Raw genomic sequence first — 18,483 nt, forward strand, 5'->3', positions numbered from 1 at the left:
CAGTGGTCCCCTTGACAGCCATCTATTAGAGCTTATGCGCAGCAAAAACCCATCGGACCACATGCATCCCAGAAATCATGCACACAGTCTCTATTCGCCGCTCGCTAACTTTTTTGCCTCAGTAAACATATTCAAAGCATGCACTCTTTGCTTATTGGTAGAAACGTTGCTCAGGAAAGGCAAACCCCCAACGTTCTGCTCATAGTTCAACATTGTGGGTTTTACCACGAGGATTATGACTTTAAAGGAATAGTTTGTCCAAAAGTTCAAATTATGTGATCATTTACTCACCCTTTACGCCATTTCTTTGGTGAAACGAAAAGTTATTTTGAAGAATTAATACAGAAAGAAAGTCATACACTCTTGAAAATAAAGGTTCTAAAAGTTGTTTTTTTTTTTTTTGCAGCAATTCCATAACCATTTAAAAGATCAATTTTTGGAGTATGTAAAGAACAATTTAATAATTTAAAGAACCTTTTGTGTATTGGAAAGGATCCATGGATGATTTTTCACACCAATAAAGAACCTTCTGGTTTATTAATGTAGAACCACCATTTTTGGTTTCCCAGAGAGTTTTTCAGTGAATAGTTCTTAAAAGAACCACTTGTTCTTAGTGTAAAGGTCACTCTAATTATCTAAAGAAGTTCTAAAGGTTCTATGGACATTAAATGTTCTTCATGGAACTATCATTGCCAAAAAAGAATTTGTTGTTTTAAGAGAACCATCATTTTTGGTCCCCAAAGAACCTTAAAATAACCATTTTTCTCTGAGGGTGAAAGACATTTGAATAATCTGAACAACCATTTTAATAATCTGGTTCCATGAATAACCCTAATAATCTATGGAACCCTTCCATTGGACAAAAGGTTCTAGAGAGGAAAAAGCTTCTTTAGAATAAAGAAATTTTCTTCACATTAAGAAAATAACAGTTCTTTTAAGAACTGATCACTGAAAGGTTCTTTGGGGAACCAAAAATTGTTCTTCTGTGGCATCACTGCAAAACCCCTCTATTTATATGGATGTATAAAACGTTTTTACCATCGATGCCAATAAAGAATCTTTAATTAAATTTAGGAAAGTTTTGGTCAAACTATTAATTTAACACACCAATCCTAATTAATTTCAACAGTCATTTTGCTACCGTTTTCAAATGTGACTTCACATACTCTATTCTCCATCTCTCCTGATCTTACATTCCTCGAGTCTTTGTGGAGCAGAGCGAGTGTGACAGCTCTCCAGCGTTCCATAAAGCATAAATGCAGCCTCTCAGCTATCTGCTGAGACTTCTGCTCCCCGGGGGTGAACATTTACTAGTGACCTCTGCATTCCATTTCAGAGCTGAAGCGCTTCTCCTTTCCCCTTTGGAAAATTCCACTGCCACTGAGGTAGTCGAGAAAACGGTATTACAGGGAGGGGTTACGGCTCAGACACCACCTCTCTTAGACTGGACTGTGCGAAGCTGAGGCCATGAAGGAGCTACAAGCCACATTTACAAAAGGCCAAATGTCTCAGAAACATGATACAAATGGAAAAGAGTGAACTGGAAGTCTATATAATGAGGCTAAAGCAAATCTGCAGGGCTAGGCTATTGTCATCATCCGTAAGATATGACTGCGATACTGAATATCTGTGAAATTGAAAACGAGTGCACTATGGAAACATTCAACATATGGCATTCATTCAAATGTTCTGCATGGGATGTTGCATGAAACGAGTAATACTGGCATTAAACTGCATCAAGACTAGGTTGAAATAGAGAAATAAATTGATATATGAGCTCTGAAACATATCAAATATAATGCATTTATAAGCCAAATATTTTTAGTATATATATTTTTAGTCTTTTAGTAAGAATGAAAAGTACAAATACACCCAGGAATCCTTTGTTTTTTTACTGTATTTAGAATCCCTATGCAACTTATGGTGTACATTTTTTGGTAGGTAGAAACAAGTAGGCAAGACTTGCTCCACTATGACATCTGCTGGTACACATCAGCACTGCTTTTCTGGTTAAACTTATCACTGCACTAAATGAGATGATGTGTATCTGATTTGTTAAAATAAAAATTTGTTTAAATTGCGCTTTCACAAACATTGCATAGCGTGAAACTTCATAATCTCAGCACTACAATGAAATTTATTTTGTTTGATTTGATTCAGAAAGCCAAGGTTTATGGTTTCCTGAAACGTTCAACTGTTAGTGTTGAAAACTAGATTTACTACAGTATGGTACAGGACATTAAAAAAGGCTATGCACTTAACATAGCAAAAGACAACTATTGTTGCACATTTTAAAAACAACTGCTAGTCATTTGTATAAGTGATCATGGAAGGGATGGTCCTTTTGAAATATAAAAACCATACCAAAAATAAGAAAAATGTAACTACACAATGTTCAACCCTGTTTAAAAACTTTCCCTCACATTACAAACAACTCAAGCCAAACCTTTCTCGCTATTCTACTGTCAGTGGACTGCACGTGTACATTTCAAATAAAACAAGCTCTTTTCCTGCTGTAAGTGATCTCGAAGGAGTAGCTTTTGTTCAGTGGCTTTGCAAAGCACACAAAGCACTACAGAGCACAAAACTCTAGTATAGGCATGTAACCTTGATAAACACCATTTTATTGAGTCAACTCTAGGTTAAAAAAGTAATAAGAACCCGACATATGATTAAACTACCACGTGAATGAGAACAGCTCTGAGTTCATGAGGTCAAACAGGGAATGTGTTCACCAAATCAGCCACAAGAGGGAGCATATCAGTTAAACCTATGGTGCTTCATGAAAAAAGTGTAGAAACAAAATGTCCCATCACACACTCACATGCTGACGATTGTCTGCCCTCCTGCAAGCAACAGTGAGATAAAAGGTAAGAGTGGTAAAAATGGGCGAATTCTTAAAGTAGAAGAGTTTTACAAAGACGTTAAGAGGGAGAACGAGGGGGGAAAATGGATGTCAATGTTCTAAATTTAATATTCTTTGTGGCTTTACTGACAATCAGAAACCAAAAAAAAAAAAAAAAAAAAAAAAGGATTTTGGCCCACATGGGTCATTATTAAGGTTAAAATGGTGATACAGCAAAATTAATTCTACCTGATTGAAAAAACTAAGAAACAAAGCAGAAATCAGTAGAGAGGGTGACATCAGCTTGTGAAATGAAACCAACGCCATCACGTCTTTGTCCAGCGTTTTAGATGTTAAACGCACACGCAACTGATATTTTCAGTCATTTCCAGCAACACTACCAAATCAACTGTGTGAATGAAAGTTAAAAGTTTGACTTGTACGGGTTTCCATTGTTTCACATCTACACTAGCACACAACACATCATAAGAACATAGTTGTAGGGGCACAAATACACAAATTATGACAAAATAGAAGGAAGATCAGAGCGAGTAAGAGAAGAGAGATCACATTCCACTGCTCTGCTGCAGCCACCGTTCGCCATGGCCTTTCGGTTTGTCTGGTGAGAGATGTTTTTTCATGAAGGGTGAACAGAGGTTGTCATGATGGGCAGTAACCTCCATTACTCGCTGGCCGTTGCTTTTTACTAAATGGTCCGTTAAAAGTTGGCTATGAGAGTGTCACCGGTGTGACAAAGGGCACAAGGTTTGGAGGACTCAGCGTCTTTCCTCCTCCCTCTGCACTTTAAACCGCTGTGGCGCTCTTTTCCTTCTTGTCGCCGTCTTCGTGCCAGGTCAGACGCTCCTCGTAGAAGGCAATGACGATCTGTGGGCACTTGTGATTGGCTTCCTTTGCGAGCACAAGGTCTGCCTCATCAGAGTCCTTCCTGTGGTGGGACATCAGCAACAAAGGAAAGACAAATTTACATTAAGTGGACAATTGTAGTGTTATACATCAGCATTAGCTTCAGTTCTAATTGAAACTGAGAGACAGGCTCAAATGTCCTTAATTTGTTAGTTAAAGCTTCTTCAAGCTTAGACAGATGTCTAGATGTAAAAGACATCATGATTGGCTAACCTCCAGATACTACAAACTGATCCAATATCAGGCATTGGCTTTGTTTACATTTATTGCATACTATACTGTCATAAAAATCAGGGTTTCTACAGAGTTTGTAAAATCAGGTTTATTACTTTAACACCTTTTAAGACCAGCACAAATATGATGAAGACTAAGTCCATACAGAAGAAACATTTACAATTTCAAAATAAATCATGTAACTCAGATTCTTTTACTCAATTAAACAGACTGGCGCAAAACAAATGTTTTGACGTTTTATTGAAGTCTAGGCATTAGCGTATCAATACAGAGATTATTACACCTTGCTAATACAATAACGTCATAATTCATCAACAGTATAAGTGTTGGCCAAGCATAAAATGTGTGGTATTCACTGATTGCAAACTGCTCTGAAACTGCTAGCCTGTAGAAATCTTAACAAATCTGAGTTTTGACTCTGAATGTGCAGCAATCACATTTAAGTCACAGCCTTGTGAAGTTTAATCATCACATTAGGCCATATATTTTATGTAAAAAAAACAAGATGAGAAATACAGAAACTGTAAAACAGACAAATACAAATAAATGCAGAGTGGAGACTACAATGAAGGGTTTCAAATGTACAGGTGTAAATAGCTATAGAATGGTGACAAAAGAATAATGGTTGTACAGTCTCACACAGTGCAGGAGTGCGAACGTGAGCAAATTTGACAAAGAAACGAAGAATGGGGCAGTTTGCATCATTTCAGACATAATGCCAGGTGTTAATGGCGGGGGGTGGTGATGGCGCAGTGGATAAGACACATGCCTTTGGTGTGAGAGACCCGGGTTCGAATCCACTGTGAGACACCAATGTGTCCCTGAGCAAGACACTTAACCCCTAGTTGCTCCAGAGGCGTGCGACCTCTGACATATATAGCAATTGTAAGTCGCTTTGGATAAAAGCGTCAGCTAAATGAATAAATGTAAATGTAAATGCAGCCATTGACACTATTGTCCTAACACTCATGTCGGGTGATCAAATCACAATTGGTCAGTTGAGGCACTTCCCTGATTACTCATGGTATCGACATGCATCTCCTGTGACCACTTGTGATGGGATTTAAATTAAATTTCAACATCAAATGCCCAGTTATTTTAACTAGAATATGGCCAGACTTGTGGCTTTGGTTCAGATGTGTTCATTTAAATAAATTGCACCCGATATGTAAAGAACGGTTTCACTCACCACTTCATAAGGAACATAAGGTCTCCACAGGAGTCTGTTGCTCCAATTATCTTCTCAGGCTCCAGGCCTCGCTCAAAACCTCTTGCTACAAGGATCTCATCCTAGAAAACACAAAGATGACAATCAAAAATCGTTGTTTATAACAAACCAATCCATCATAAACGCACTTAACTGTAAACCTTTGATTCTGTCCAAAATACGAGCCCATAAAGCAAAATAATTCTGACTGCACCCATCCTCTGCAGAGGATCCACTGGTGAGAACATGATGTAAAGCTAAATCTCTCCAAAAATCTCTCTCAATGAAAAGAAAATCGTCTACATCTTGGATGGCCTGAGGGTGAGTACATTTTCAGCAAATTTTCATTTATGGTGGAACTATTCCTTTAAGCAAGTAATGAGCTAAGAAACATTTTAGAGAGAATTTCAACCCTCTGGATGTACTCGCAATATCAGGATGGATATTGCATAGTAATTACATTTAAATGAAGTTTAAGCGAGAGCCCTTAAACCTTTTTTTGTTAAGCTCTTACCTCCTTTTTCTTTTTGGGTTTGCTGCCGCTCCCGTTCTCTTCCTCTGAGTTTTTCCTTTTGCTGGTGCTGCTGTTACTGTCTTTGGGACGGGCCAAAGAAGAGCCTGTGCTGGGTGTGCTTCCGCTGCTTCCTTTTTTATAGGTCTTCATGAACTCGCCAATAAGCTCTGGACAGTCCAGGTTCTTCTCTGGTTCCCATGTGTTGTGTTTGCTGCAAAAAAACGCATGATTCATGCACCATAAACTAAAGCGCCTGGATATCCTCACATAATAGATAAGCCTTCAGGAAGTTTACATACTATGACAAAACTATGTTCTTGAGTGTTCTTCAAACTAGTTTTTTTTTTTTTTAAATCAGACTTATTCACTTCATCTCAGTGTTAAAAACTACTTTTGTTTTTCATAGTCATGCATTAAGATTTTTACATGCAGTAACACAAACCCACATCTTCTTGAGATTAAACGGTCTACACTACTTAAGTACAATGAAGACTTACTCTGAAAAGCCTTTCCACTTCAGAAAATATTCCACACGGCCCTTCACAACTCGCCTGTCCAAGACTTTCTCCACTACATACTCTTCCTCATCTGAGGAAGCAGCCTCATCATCTTCACGGTTCAGGTTCTTCTTTCCCATGGCCTATTCTTAATGTCTTTTCAATGGGCAAGTGTGACCTGTGTGGCTCCCTGGTCCGGGGAGGAAAGTGTTTCCACTGGAAAAAAAAAAAAAAAAAAGTGTTATTAAAGTTAGAAACAGGGCAGTCCTTTACCATACAAAAATACAAAAAGAAGAGTGTATTTGACTGTTCAGATGCATATTCATTTCAAATATATCTTGAATACAAACAAACATCAAAATAGATACGTGCATTAGGTCTTGCAGTGTAAACATCGAATAACTCTATTGCTGTCGGTTATGTAATTAATCAACCAGCACTATTGATCATAATTTGAGAAAGTATTAATTTACAACATCTAATTCATACAGCAAATTCGATGCTAGTTATTTTAGATTCTCTAACTTCTACTGGTGATATATGATGATAGTGTTGTTAAGAATGTAGAAAAGGAGTTTACTTCAATGGTCTTGAAATTTGTCTCTTCAATTACATTTTATTACTCACTGTTCTCTTTAATAATTGCCTGGAGACAAAGGACAGTGTTAACTTAAGCAATTATTTAGCACTGTAAATCATGAAATTTCACTGGTCGAAGTATTACCTATATTGTATGGCATTATTATGGACTGTTGTCTATATTGTGAAAATTTTATTTCCAACAATAATAACCTTATCATGAGCTAAAGTTATTTTTAACTTGACAACAACAAAGGCTGGGTAGTATGAGAAAAATCTCACGACTTAAGGTTAAATCTTTCTTACCTTAAAAATCAGTATTTATTTTTAGAAACTCACCTACAGTATGCTATTGGAGGACGCACGTGACCTCTTACAGTGCAGAGATGATTCTTGGATCACAGCATTCAGAGCTCCCCTAAACAAATACAATTCATTTAAACATTACTGCACTTACACATAACCAAAATGTATATCAATAAACATGCAGAAGAAGGAACGCATTCAATGCTCTAATTAACAATTGTAGAAAACTCTTAAATATAGACACAAAAGATCAGCATGCCTTTGATTCGAGGAGCTGTAACATTTTTTATTATTTTTAAACTTTAAAATGTTTAATTGGAAGTAAAAATTGCGCACACACTGTTATCAAAGCTAAAGGAACAACAATGCATGCAGTCTGTAAACATTACATTAAAATCAAGCAGTTATATTGGGGTGCAATTCCAATTTTCATTTACCAACATACATATTTAATCAACCTTGCGCTAGAAATGCCTTGTCTTACTCTCTTGAAGGATTGTAGCGAGCAAGGCCAAACAATGTGAAAACATTGAACAGCCCTGCACGACTCTCACGTTTTCATAGCTTCACAACGCATGCCATATGAGATCTAATTTCCAATGCGAAACATAATTCACATAGTAAACGGATTTAAATGTAATGCTAGCTGCACTGCTAACATTTAGCTACAGAAGTCCCATTGATTACTACTGTTTGCCTCGCAATAAGCTCATTTCAAAATAGCAACACAACAAAAACACAGAGAGAGAGCAATACAATGAGAGCATAATTCAATGCGTTTGCTGGTGTTGTGTTTGTGAATAACGCAAGCTCAACTAGTCAATGCCTCCAAAAAAACAAAAACAATAAACAAGGCTCACCGATACACAGGCGCACATGATAGCAGGCTAATATAGCTGTTAGCATACACGCTCCACTTCTATCCTCGGTGCTCTACATCTAACCGCAGCAAGCAAAGCATTCGTTTGCTTTTTCGCATTTATTTGAATATTATCGTCGTGCTCGCTAGTAACGTTAAGCCTTTGCTTAGCAACAGCGCGGGCCGAGCAGAACTGATTTCACCTGATCCTAGCATGTTAAAGCGTTATACTGACGGATTAAATCATTTCCAATGCAAGGAGTACATACAATAGCATATACCGACGTTAATGTGGATAATTATTGTATACTCACTGAGATATTGTTCGATGTTTTCTTATTCGTGTTGGATAATGAGGCGGCGGCGGCTTTTTTCTTCCACACAGGAGTTTGCTGCCTCTCGCGCATGCATCCGTCCAGTGGCGCGTCCAGCCAATCAGCGTGCGCCTGAGCGAACCGCTCTCGCGCCAAAAACGGCCTCACGCTCCTACAATGGGATGCGCACACGTCACACGGCAGCTAAACGCACAGTTTGCTGAATGAAAAGCTATATCTAATTACACCTTTATAGAAAAACACATATTTTCATTATAAAAATTATAATGAAATTATATAAAAAATTATAACGTGTAAATTATTAATCCCCTCATATCTTTTAAAACGTATTTTTAATAGTTAAAAAAAAAAAAAAAAAAAGTTTTTTTTAATGTTTGAGAGATTTGTAAACGCACTAACCGCTGTTCCAGGGATTGACTTGGGTCTCAGCCAATCAGGTTTCGTCAAAACGCAAAACAAAAGCGTAAGCGGGAAGCGTAACCAATCACCGTCTGCAGTGGGCGGGGACTGTACTTGCACGAGCTATTTATGTTATCTCCCCCCAGTTCTCTCTGTGTGTCTCACCGACAAGCGTGTGGCGCAGCACGGACAGAAATAGTCGGTAGGATGTCCAAAGAGGTAGGTTGACTTTGATAATGTATCTAGTTTTTTTTTTTTTGTGAGAAACGGCTTAAGCAGTGTAGTTTTAATGTTTTGAGCGTTTTCCGATTTAACTCGGATCTCGTTGGTGGCTCTTTGTTAATGCAAATAGCATGTTCGGCCGCCATTTTGACTCTTGTACTGTGCACAGATAGATGTGTTTGCATTGAAGGTCGTATTCTTGAAAATCGTAGTTTCTTTGTTTTAATTTCTCACCGGCCGCATATGGGACGTTTACATTAATTTATAATCGCTCTAGTTGTACTGAAACAAAGGTAGGGTTTATAAATGGGCCGTATTGTGCGGCACCAATATGGCGGAGGTGTTCGACCACCCCCAAATGGAGTCTGTTACCTCAAGGATTAATGATGCTTTGCGCAGGAATACATTTAGTTTCTTATTCGCTGCAGAATAATTAACTCGACGCAGTGTTAAACTATCATGGGTTATTTTCAGGGCCAGCCACGTGAGCCAGAGCAGCTGCGGAAGCTCTTCATTGGAGGCCTCAGCTTTGAAACCACAGACGATAGTTTGCGGGCGCATTTCGAACAATGGGGCACCTTAACGGATTGTGTGGTAAGTTCCTTCTATCTTGCTTATCTGCAGTGATCAACAATATGGTGTAATCTTAACAAGTATTGTGATGTAAGGGTGTGCTGATGACCAATATGCGTTTTAACCCTTATGCTTGTTGTAGGTGATGAAAGATCCAAACACCAAACGCTCCAGGGGCTTTGGGTTTGTCACTTACTCCAATGTGTCTGAAGTTGATGCCTCTATGGACGCACGGCCCCACAAGGTCGACGGTAGGCTCGTGGAGCCCAAACGAGCTGTGTCTCGAGAGGTGAGGTTTAACACTCTTAAGCTGCTGTAAAACAAATACTTTTTATAAAGATGTGTGTGAATGCAAATGCCTAATTGCATATAGTTTTTAGGACTCCAATAAGCCATTTGCTCACACAACTGTGAAGAAGATATTTGTGGGTGGCATTAAGGATGACACTGAGGAGAACCATCTTCGTGACTACTTCAACCAGTTTGGCAAACTTGAGGCCATTGAGATAATGGTTGACCACAAAACCGGAAACAAAAGAGGCTTTGCCTTTGTTACGTTCGATGACCATGACGCCGTTGATCGTATTGTCAGTAAGTGCTTTTGTTCAAGTGTAACTTTTAGTGTCTTAATATTGTTGGTCTTTTTATTAGAAATGTTAACACTGATATCTTCCCTCTCCTTAGTTCAAAAATACCACACTGTGAATGGGCACAACTGTGAAGTCAGAAAAGCTCTGTCTAAACAAGAGATGCAAAACACTGGCATGAACATGAGGGGTAAGTTGGTGTTTAATGCTGTTTTTTTCTTTTTTAAATGTACTTGGATGTATTAAATGGATCTTTTAAAACAAAATCTGTAGGCCGTGGTGGTGGTGGTGGGGGTGGAGGAGGTGGAAACTTCAACAGATATGGCAACAATGGTGGCTACAACAATGACTTTGGAGGCGGTGGTGGCAGCAACCGTGATGGATATTTTGGAAGAGGTACGTGCCTAAGTGGACGTTGAAGTGTTTTGAATGATGAACTTAAGTTTTCGTATGGGCTTGACGCAATTTTCACAACCCTTTTTAGGAGGCAGAGGTGGTGGAGGTGGCGGCAGTTATGGAGGCGACTGCTACAACAACGGATTTGGTGGCGGAGATGGTATGCAGTGGTTTCTTGATTCTTTGAAAGTAAAACGTTTTGCTTGTTAATGTTAAGTAACTTATTCCTGTTGCTTTCTCCAGGTAATTATGGTGGCGGCCCTGGTAACTATGGTGGAAACCGTGGATATGGAGGAGGCAGCAGCGGCGGAGGAGGACATGGTTATGGCAACCAGGGTAGCGGTTATGGTGGTGGCGGTAACAGCGGCGGTGGCTATAATGACAATTACAACAACGGCAATGGAAACTTTGGAGGTGGTGAGTAGATGCCAGTCTGAATTCTGAACTTCCATACAAATAACTTGAACTGTCAGCAGTAACCAGGTGTATGTGGTTTTTGAATGCAAATAGGCAACTTTGGAGGTGGCGGCGGTGGAGGTGGTAACTACAGTGACTTTGGCAACTATAACAACCAGCAGTCCAACTATGGTCCCATGAAAGGGAACTTTGGAGGTGGCGGAGGAAGAAACAGTGGCCCGTATGGTGGTGGTGAGTATTTTTTTTTTTCTTAATGGCCTTTTACGCTTCCCTTTTGGTTTAAGTCGCCTTGTATAAACTACTTGAATCCTAAATGACATGAAATCTATTTTTAGGTGGCTATGGTGGTGGATCTGGTGGTGGATATGGAGGTGGCTCTGGTGGTAGACGGTTTTAAGCTCAGAAAGGTTCGTTTCAAATTCTTTTGACTACTTTAAATAGACTTACAGGTTAACAATCCCAATACGTTAGTCTTGGACTGAATACTCATTGCTATACTGTAACCTTGCTGTACATCTGGTGTAGAAACAACAAACCTCAGGTAGTGTGCAGCTTAACATTTGTTGTTCATATTGTTCAACAGGACTGAGTGCTTTAGGAGAGGAGAGCGAGAGAAGTGACAGGGCAGATGCAGGTTTACATCCCTAGATCTGCTCAGCCAAACAGGTGTGGCAGATTTACAGCTGCCACCAGAAGAAGTGTACAGTAGCGCTATCATGTGTGGGACATCATGAATTTGTCATGCAGACTTGTTTTATATTGTCTATGGAAAAAAGCATTCCAATGAGGTTTTATGTAGAACTACTTTCAGTCTTTATGGTTTTGATTTTTATGTAACAATCAAGGTGAAATAAAACATCCTTTTTGTTTTTTTAAAAAGATGTGCGTTTTAGTCATTTGTTTTCCTGGGGCTTTTAGTGTAGTACACTTTAACTTAATGGGAGCTTCTATGAGCCCTTTTTAGTAGAATGTAAACTCAAGACTGTCGTCTGGCTCTTTTTAAAAAAAAATAATAACCTGTAAGGGAACATAAGTGAAATGTTCAAAAAGCATAGGCTGTTTAATGCAAATGCCTAGAGTAGTGTGGTTGCATATCAGTCTAACCATGGGAGCAGGCTGAGAAAGGAGTAGCAAGATCATCGCCCTGTGAAGAAGCAAAGAGCAGGGAGTACAGGGCGCCACTCAAAGACTAGCAGGCAGCGCTTTTATAACTCCTGTAGGTAAGAACAGACTTCTCCACTACTGCTGGTAACTGTAAAACATTTTATTGGCAGAAGCTGTACAGTTAATGTGAACTTCCCATTCAGTGTTGTGTATATTACAGGGGAAGTAACAGCAGTCAGCATAGTTTGGTGCAGAAGATTTTGTAGAACTTAAACCCTTTTTAATGCATGCCCACTTTGGTGGTCTTTCATGTTCTACATTTAACGTGCTGACCATGTTACTCTTGCTTTTCAGGATCTGATGAGTGAAATCCTCTCTTGACACTAAGGCATTTTGTCTGTCTAAACTGGTGAAATGAGAAAAGGTACTTGCTCTTGTAATGCAGTTTCTATCTTGTTTGCAATATTCTAAACTTCAAACTTGTTCTCTTTTCTAGGACCCAAATGCAGCTGAAGAGACTATTTTTATTACCTGTTTTTTACCCTTTTTTTACCAATAAAACTTTTAATACTAAAAATGACTTGATTTTGTTTCTTGTGGAGGGCACTTAAAGCATCTGTATGTTGGACATAACACTGATTCTAGGTTTTAGACCAATATTTTAATGTACAAAAGTATTTAACTAAATGCTTGCAGCATAGTCCATAAAAGTTTGGAAGTGTCTTGTTCTTAAAAGCTCTTCATAATTTCTGTAGTTACACGTATTTTGTCGTTCTGTCCTAAACTTCTTTGGCTAAAAATTACTATTTGAGTGATATTGCAAGAAATTTAAAGTCTTTGTTCATGACAAGTGACTTGAAGTTATTGGTGAAAGTGTAGCAACCTCTTGAATTTAGTTGTCCATCTATGGGTGACTTACACTTATCAGTTCATTCACCCTCCAGTACTGTATTCCGTGGCACCAAGTAAATGTTGCCATTAGTTTGTTGCAGTGAATACTCATCAACTGAATAAGGGTGTCCCTCCTCATCACGTAGCTGTGAAAACACTTCGGTGTAAAGATCTGAGAGCCGACATTTGATAATGGCTAGGTTTTGTTGAAACTCCAGTCTCTCTCTGGTTAAATGTTCTCTTTGGGCTCTAAGCTGTCCCAACTCGTTTTCTAAATACACAATATTCTCCAACTTCCGTTTGCGGCAGTTCTGAGCTGCAACTTTGTTCTTCCCTCGTCTGCGAATGTCCCTCACGAGTGCCAGCTGAGCCTCGCTCAGTGTGAATTGGGTCAAAAGCTCATTGAAGTCATCCACTGGTAGGTTCACAATCTTGTCCAGGGAGAATGGGATTTTGAGAGCGAGGGCTCGCCGCTCATCTCTGCTCAGGGGTACGGTAACACTGCTCGATTTTGGTTTTGGGTACATGGATTGATATGAACCCAGTATTGTTAAACCTGAGCTGTTTAGTTGTAAATCATGCAGGGCTGTGGGTAAAACCGATTGCTTCACTGATGCAATTGGTTGATATGTCTGCTGGTTGATAGGCTGCATATTTGTAGGTGTGGGAAAAGAAGTTCCAGGGTATGAACTGTAGGACTGCTGGTAGTCGACAGACCCGAGCAGACTCTGCCGCATGCAACATTGTTCCCCAATACTTTCACTTTCGGTGTAGCCCATCGTACCATCTGCAGGTAAGTACGAAGGTACTCCATGCACCACATTCTCAGGAGAGGCAAGCGGTGGGCTTGAACCAAGTGACAAACCGGAATCTGACTCGAGATCATCTGCGCAAGCCTGTTTTATTTGTCCTGTGCAGTGAAGGTTGATAACGCCATCTTTCGCAATACCATGACCGCGTGTCGTCATGTTCATGTGCTCCAAAATACTCATGAGAGGAGGATGAAGCGCTTGCGTATTCGCAAGCATTCTGGAGGTACCATGGCCGCCAGGGACAGGGAGGCTGTAGTGCATATCCATGTGTGGGTTTAAACGTTGATAGGGTGGCATCATTTCAGGGTATGCATTTTCATAAACAGCAGCAGGATGGGCACCACAAGTGGCTGGAATGGATTCTGGCTGCGGTTGACTCATCCCGAACCCCCCTTGAGAAACCATGGGCTCCATGGACAGGTATGGAATAGCTTCAAAGGGATTCTCACTGGGTACCTCAAACTCCTGTGACAAAAATAATAGTTTAATAACAAGAATCTCCAGTTTCACTCAAACTTGACCTTGGAGGTAATTCAAATCTCTTTTACAATAAAACACTAGTAAAGTGAGGGTTTGCAGTTGATTTGTGCTGCAGAGGAGGGTTGTATTCAGTCATCTGCTCAGGACCACCCCACCTGGGTGAATGTGCCACCCGTAGCTTATGCAGGTCTTACTTAGGAGCGCTCAGGTTTCATGTCGAAACAGATGGTCATTGTGCTATGCAGGGGGCTGTCGGCAATATACAGCACTCACCCTCTTTCTCTGTCTGCCTTTATCCTCACATCACTCAATTGGCCCATTGTTGCAGATCGTAGCTCAATGTGTGTGTTTACAGGGGATTCAGCATTTGAAAAATGTTATAAGGCCACCATTTCATTAAGACTGTAAAATGACTGGCTATATCCTACCATAATATAATCAGAGGTTTTCTTGAGTTTTGACATTTGTGCATGTAAAAGAGCAAGTTTAGTGGGGTGTTCCAGTGTACCGACCTGAAGTTCTGTGATGGCCATCAGTTCCTGCCAGGCCAAGTCCATATCCAAATGCTGGGAGGAACGATGTGCCCGGAATCCAGTGACATTGGTGGACATTGACACCTCCCCATGCAGTCTTCCAGGGTTTGCCAGTCCCTTAAAATTTATAGAGTGCATGCAAAAAAAAAGTTGATTATTTTTGTTATTTGAATTTATGTCTTAAAATATTTAGTAAAATCTATAATTATTTCTAATTCTTAATCAAGATAAATTTACACCAATGCGCGCACAGATGCACACACACATTTAATATATTATTTTTAAAGTGTTTTAAGTATACTGTAAAATATATATATATATATATATATAATATATTTTAGTTTTTTTTATATATATTTTTCTTTACTGAAAAACAAGTCAAGAAAGGAGTAATTCAGCGTATTAAGAATTCATTTTTGCGGGGTACAGAGATTTTACAGCATTTATTCATTCGTTTAAAAAGGTTTTATTTTTCTAGGCTTTTCTTGCTGGGAAAGCTGAATTGTAATATTTTTGTCCTCATAAAGATACTGACCCCACAGCTGATCCTCAGGGGATGTACACCGTTGATTGCTGAACACATTCAGGACAGACCCCTGATGCAGTGAATCAGTCTAAAACATTAAAAGAAATCATTCACTTTTTGTATTTTGTCAGACATGAATGTCAAGTCAAATGCATTTGTTAAACATAGAGAGAAAAATACACGCAAACAATGTAAGCTTTCGCATAACGGGTAATACAGGTCAGCTGTGACCACATGCCAACAATCTTGGGACCAAATTTAGTTGGACTTGACCACATTTTCATCTACACGCCCGTAAACGGAGGATGATGTCACTCCGAAACTTTAAAAAAATCGACATTAACCTTCAGAATATATCTTGTTTGAAACTGTTTCACATTTCCCTTCCCATATGCTCCAAATGTCATTTTGTGTCACTGGACATGAAGTTTCTTTGAGCTGGATTTGTCCTATCAACTGGCTTTGCGAACAGTAATGTCAACCCTTGATAAGACAATCTTTTGGGACCCAGCCTGTTCTCCAGTAAACGAAGGCAGGGGCCTAACCACAGACAACAGAACATCAGGAAGACTTTCTCAGCACACTCCCTCATGTCAAAAATAAATTAATTAATCTAAATGATATTTAATATGCATTACCAGTCATTCTGGTTACCACTGGGTTTAATTTATTTTGCTATTTCATTGTGTAAAACAAATTAAACTTGTGCCTCATCTGTGGGTTTGCTTTTATTGGTGCTGTATTAGAGCCTTTTATACACAACAAACTCTTTAAACTTCAATGTTGGGTTCCTGTTATATTGGATATATAGTTTGGTACCGTAAAAACTATGCAGCTATAATTACAATAATTTTGAATTCGAATGTCATATTCTGCTTGCAAGTGTATACCGATGAGAAAAACTACGCTTATCTTTTTCATTCAAATGAACAATTTTACAAAATAGTGAAAATTTCACACATTTTAGTACAATCTCATATAATTCGAAAGTAATCTTTAGCTAATTGTAAAAATACATAGGCACTGCCTGATTGAAATGTCAGGTACAAGTTTGACAGGACGTGACAGTAATAATATGTATACCATCTAATGGTTTGGCATTTCATGTGTGGTAAAGTATTTAACAAAACACATCTTTCCTTTTGTCATACTGAGGGTAAAAAACATATATCCTGCCCTTACCGCGGTGTCTAGCTTATTTCCTTTGACTAGTTTCTGAAATTCTGAGGGGACAGGGCTGTGGGACCGGCCTCCCAAGATTCAACATCAGCTGGTAACCACTGTACCAGGGCACACGAGCCAACAGTAAGCAAGAAAGATTAAAAATTCAACTATATTTACCATCTCTCTTTTTAAACATTACTCTAAACCATGCGTTGCGATATTTGTGATAATCAAAAAGTGACTGCAGTGGGTAGCGTCTAATGAAAAATAAAGAAAGGTTTAGACCAAAGAAAAGTTTTTAATTTGTTTTTCAAAACAGATTATGTATTTTTTTAATTTAAACCATTTTTAAAAATGAAACTTTTAAAACAAAATTCACATCTCAATAAAATGTTCACATTATAAACCCTTAATATTTAAAGAAAAAAAATAGTAAAATAGATTTTATTTAAAATATAATACAACTTTAACACCTTAAAGTTAAAGTAATAACTGTCAATTGCTTCTAAAGCAAAAACGTTTACTCACTCTTTACATTTAATGTGTCCTTATAAAGTTTTTATGACTAGAATTATGACTCAAAAACTTGAAAGACTAGAATTATGACTCAAAAACTTGAAAGACTAGAATTAGGACTCAAAAATGTAATTTAGAATCTTTCAAATTTGATGATGAACCAGAATTGTACAATATCTGTCAACAACTGCCATATTTACTGAAGAAACTTCACAACAAACCCTCAAAGAAGATTAACTGACAAACTGTACCTTATTAGCATGTCCTTAAGCACTAAGCTCAGATGAAAAAGTCTTCACAATGTCATATTCACAATATCCTGAGAGCAGTAACCACTGACCCCTGTGTAGAAGTGCAGAGTGAAAGAGTTTGCTGCATGCTCTTAGTTTTGAACTACAAGTGTGTATGCGCTCAACCTGTCTTTCTCTCTCATTCACCCGTTCTCCCACTCACCCTGTCTGCTTTTGGCTGTCACTCACACAGATGGGATGGGTCTATGGGCGATGCAAGCAGGTTTCCTGTAAAGCACCCACACTTTTTGCCCTCCTAAATGCAACACTCGCACTTTAATATGTTTAAATTATATTTCCCACGAAAAAAAGAGCAAGTGGTTAAGCCACAAATGTATATATACAAAGCTCACGCCTGATACTGTGGACTTCCCAGATCAAATATAGACTCGGACCCTTCAGCTTGTGGTTTAAGGACATGTTATTGACATCCACAGCTTTGGTGAGTGCATGTCCTAAAATCTATCACAAAAAAAGCACACTTCCTTTATAAGAACTATGTGTTTCATAAAGACCTGAGGTGTTCATGTAAAGGAAAACCACCGTGAGGGATGTGGTTTGAGCGCAGACGCTTCGAGCAGGCGCACCTGGAGTTAAATCTGGGATTGCTTTGCGGAGGAGGGGCTGTTTTCCGACTTGCTTTAGTAGGGATGGAATGTACACCTTCAACAGGTAAGAAAGGCCACATTGTTCCTGTATCTGCTGCTTAACCACAGACAGCGAGCGAAAGCAGGGGGGACGGGAGGGTGGAAGAGCGTGTCTTACATTGCAAGTGACCATTCGAGTCTTTGCTGAAGTCCCTCCGTAGTCAAACACACACGGGACAATCAGCACGATTGTTCAGACACAATTGTCAGGTGAGGTGAAAGGATGTGTTTTCCTTGTTCATTTGAAGTGCTTAATTTTATTTGACCGATGCCTTGTCATGTTACACTCACCCTCAATAATACAGCACTTAAGGAGCGTTCAGGTGCATGATGGTCCACAATCATTAGAAACCAATGACTTCTGGTGGAGAAATCGAATTTCCTATTAATAATACTATCTTAAAAAAACTTCCAAAAGGGAGATTTTGCTGCGATGCCATAGAAGAACCATTATTGGTTCCCCAAAGAACCCTACAGTGAACAGTTCTTAAAAGATAAATTTTTTCTTAGTGTGAAGAACATTTTAATAATCTAAAGAACTACTATGCGGAACCTTACCCTCTTAAAAATAAAGTTCTTTATTAGCATCCATGAAGAACCTTTAACATCCATGGAATCTTTCCATA

General features: G+C 38.9%; 3 protein-coding genes across 14 annotated transcripts; 1 reads left to right on the forward strand and 2 right to left on the reverse strand.

Annotated features, from left to right (window-relative positions):
- Positions 1-402: 402 nt before the first annotated feature.
- LOC306859833 (chromobox protein homolog 5-like) lies at positions 403-8,481 on the reverse strand. 2 transcript variants are annotated; one of them, XM_079401156.1, is made up of 6 exons: positions 8,280-8,481; positions 7,140-7,218; positions 6,222-6,437; positions 5,725-5,935; positions 5,193-5,293; positions 403-3,791 (listed from the first exon to the last, which is right to left on the reverse strand). In XM_079401156.1, exons 3-6 carry the CDS (start codon positions 6,359-6,361, stop codon positions 3,650-3,652), a joined length of 594 nt encoding a protein of 197 aa, XP_079257282.1. In that variant the 5' UTR covers positions 6,362-6,437; positions 7,140-7,218; positions 8,280-8,481; the 3' UTR covers positions 403-3,649. The 2 variants fall into 2 exon arrangements, with proteins under 2 accessions (XP_079257282.1, XP_079257283.1); XM_079401157.1 differs by having other exon boundaries at positions 1,872-3,791; positions 7,144-7,218; positions 8,280-8,390.
- Positions 8,482-8,821: 340 nt separating this feature from the next.
- On the forward strand, positions 8,822-12,570 carry LOC306859652 (heterogeneous nuclear ribonucleoprotein A1-like). 10 transcript variants are annotated; one of them, XR_013783316.1, is made up of 12 exons: positions 8,822-8,918; positions 9,396-9,515; positions 9,637-9,783; positions 9,875-10,085; positions 10,179-10,271; positions 10,355-10,477; positions 10,566-10,637; positions 10,721-10,894; positions 10,988-11,129; positions 11,230-11,301; positions 12,353-12,422; positions 12,495-12,570. XR_013783316.1 is itself a non-coding variant. In XM_079400793.1 (11 exons), exons 1-10 carry the CDS (start codon positions 8,829-8,831, stop codon positions 11,279-11,281), a joined length of 1,224 nt encoding a protein of 407 aa, XP_079256919.1. In that variant the 5' UTR covers positions 8,822-8,828; the 3' UTR covers positions 11,282-11,301; positions 12,353-12,570. The 10 variants fall into 10 exon arrangements, 7 of the variants coding, with proteins under 7 accessions (XP_079256919.1, XP_079256916.1, XP_079256915.1 ...); XR_013783318.1 differs by having other exon boundaries at positions 10,988-11,125; XR_013783317.1 differs by lacking the exon at positions 11,230-11,301.
- Positions 11,938-17,376, reverse strand: LOC306859650 (transcription factor NF-E2 45 kDa subunit-like). 2 transcript variants are annotated; one of them, XM_079400784.1, is made up of 5 exons: positions 17,172-17,349; positions 16,423-16,520; positions 15,250-15,328; positions 14,694-14,831; positions 12,145-14,166 (listed from the first exon to the last, which is right to left on the reverse strand). In XM_079400784.1, exons 3-5 carry the CDS (start codon positions 15,295-15,297, stop codon positions 12,928-12,930), a joined length of 1,425 nt encoding a protein of 474 aa, XP_079256910.1. In that variant the 5' UTR covers positions 15,298-15,328; positions 16,423-16,520; positions 17,172-17,349; the 3' UTR covers positions 12,145-12,927. The 2 variants fall into 2 exon arrangements, with proteins under 2 accessions (XP_079256909.1, XP_079256910.1); XM_079400783.1 differs by lacking the exon at positions 16,423-16,520 and having other exon boundaries at positions 11,938-14,166; positions 17,172-17,376.
- Positions 17,377-18,483: the final 1,107 nt, after the last annotated feature.

Source organism: Barbus barbus, assembly GCF_936440315.1.
Source record: "Barbus barbus genome assembly, chromosome: 40".
Lineage (NCBI taxonomy): Eukaryota > Metazoa > Chordata > Actinopteri > Cypriniformes > Cyprinidae > Barbus > Barbus barbus.

Bases quoted from the DNA above. Each gene is read 5' to 3' on its own strand.
- LOC306859833 (XM_079401156.1), bottom strand. From the start codon at position 6,361: ATGGGAAAGAAGAACCTGAACCGTGAAGATGATGAGGCTGCTTCCTCA. The intron at 5,936-6,221 runs GTAAGTCTTCAT...GTTTTTTTGCAG, and splicing joins AAGTGGAAAGGCTTTTCAGA to CAAACACAACACATGGGAAC. The intron at 3,792-5,192 runs GTGAGTGAAACC...GTCCCACCACAG, and splicing joins CTTATGTTCCTTATGAAGTG to GAAGGACTCTGATGAGGCAG.
- LOC306859652 (XM_079400790.1), top strand. From the start codon at position 8,829: ATGTTATCTCCCCCCAGTTCTCTCTGTGTGTCTCACCGACAAGCGTGT. The intron at 9,784-9,874 runs GTGAGGTTTAAC...TATAGTTTTTAG, and splicing joins AACGAGCTGTGTCTCGAGAG to GACTCCAATAAGCCATTTGC. The intron at 10,086-10,178 runs GTAAGTGCTTTT...CCCTCTCCTTAG, and splicing joins CGCCGTTGATCGTATTGTCA to TTCAAAAATACCACACTGTG.
- LOC306859650 (XM_079400783.1), bottom strand. From the start codon at position 15,297: ATGTGTTCAGCAATCAACGGTGTACATCCCCTGAGGATCAGCTGTGGG. The intron at 14,832-15,249 runs GTCAGTATCTTT...ATAAATTTTAAG, and splicing joins CCCTGAGGATCAGCTGTGGG to GGACTGGCAAACCCTGGAAG. The intron at 14,167-14,693 runs GTCGGTACACTG...TTTTTGTCACAG, and splicing joins TGGCCATCACAGAACTTCAG to GAGTTTGAGGTACCCAGTGA.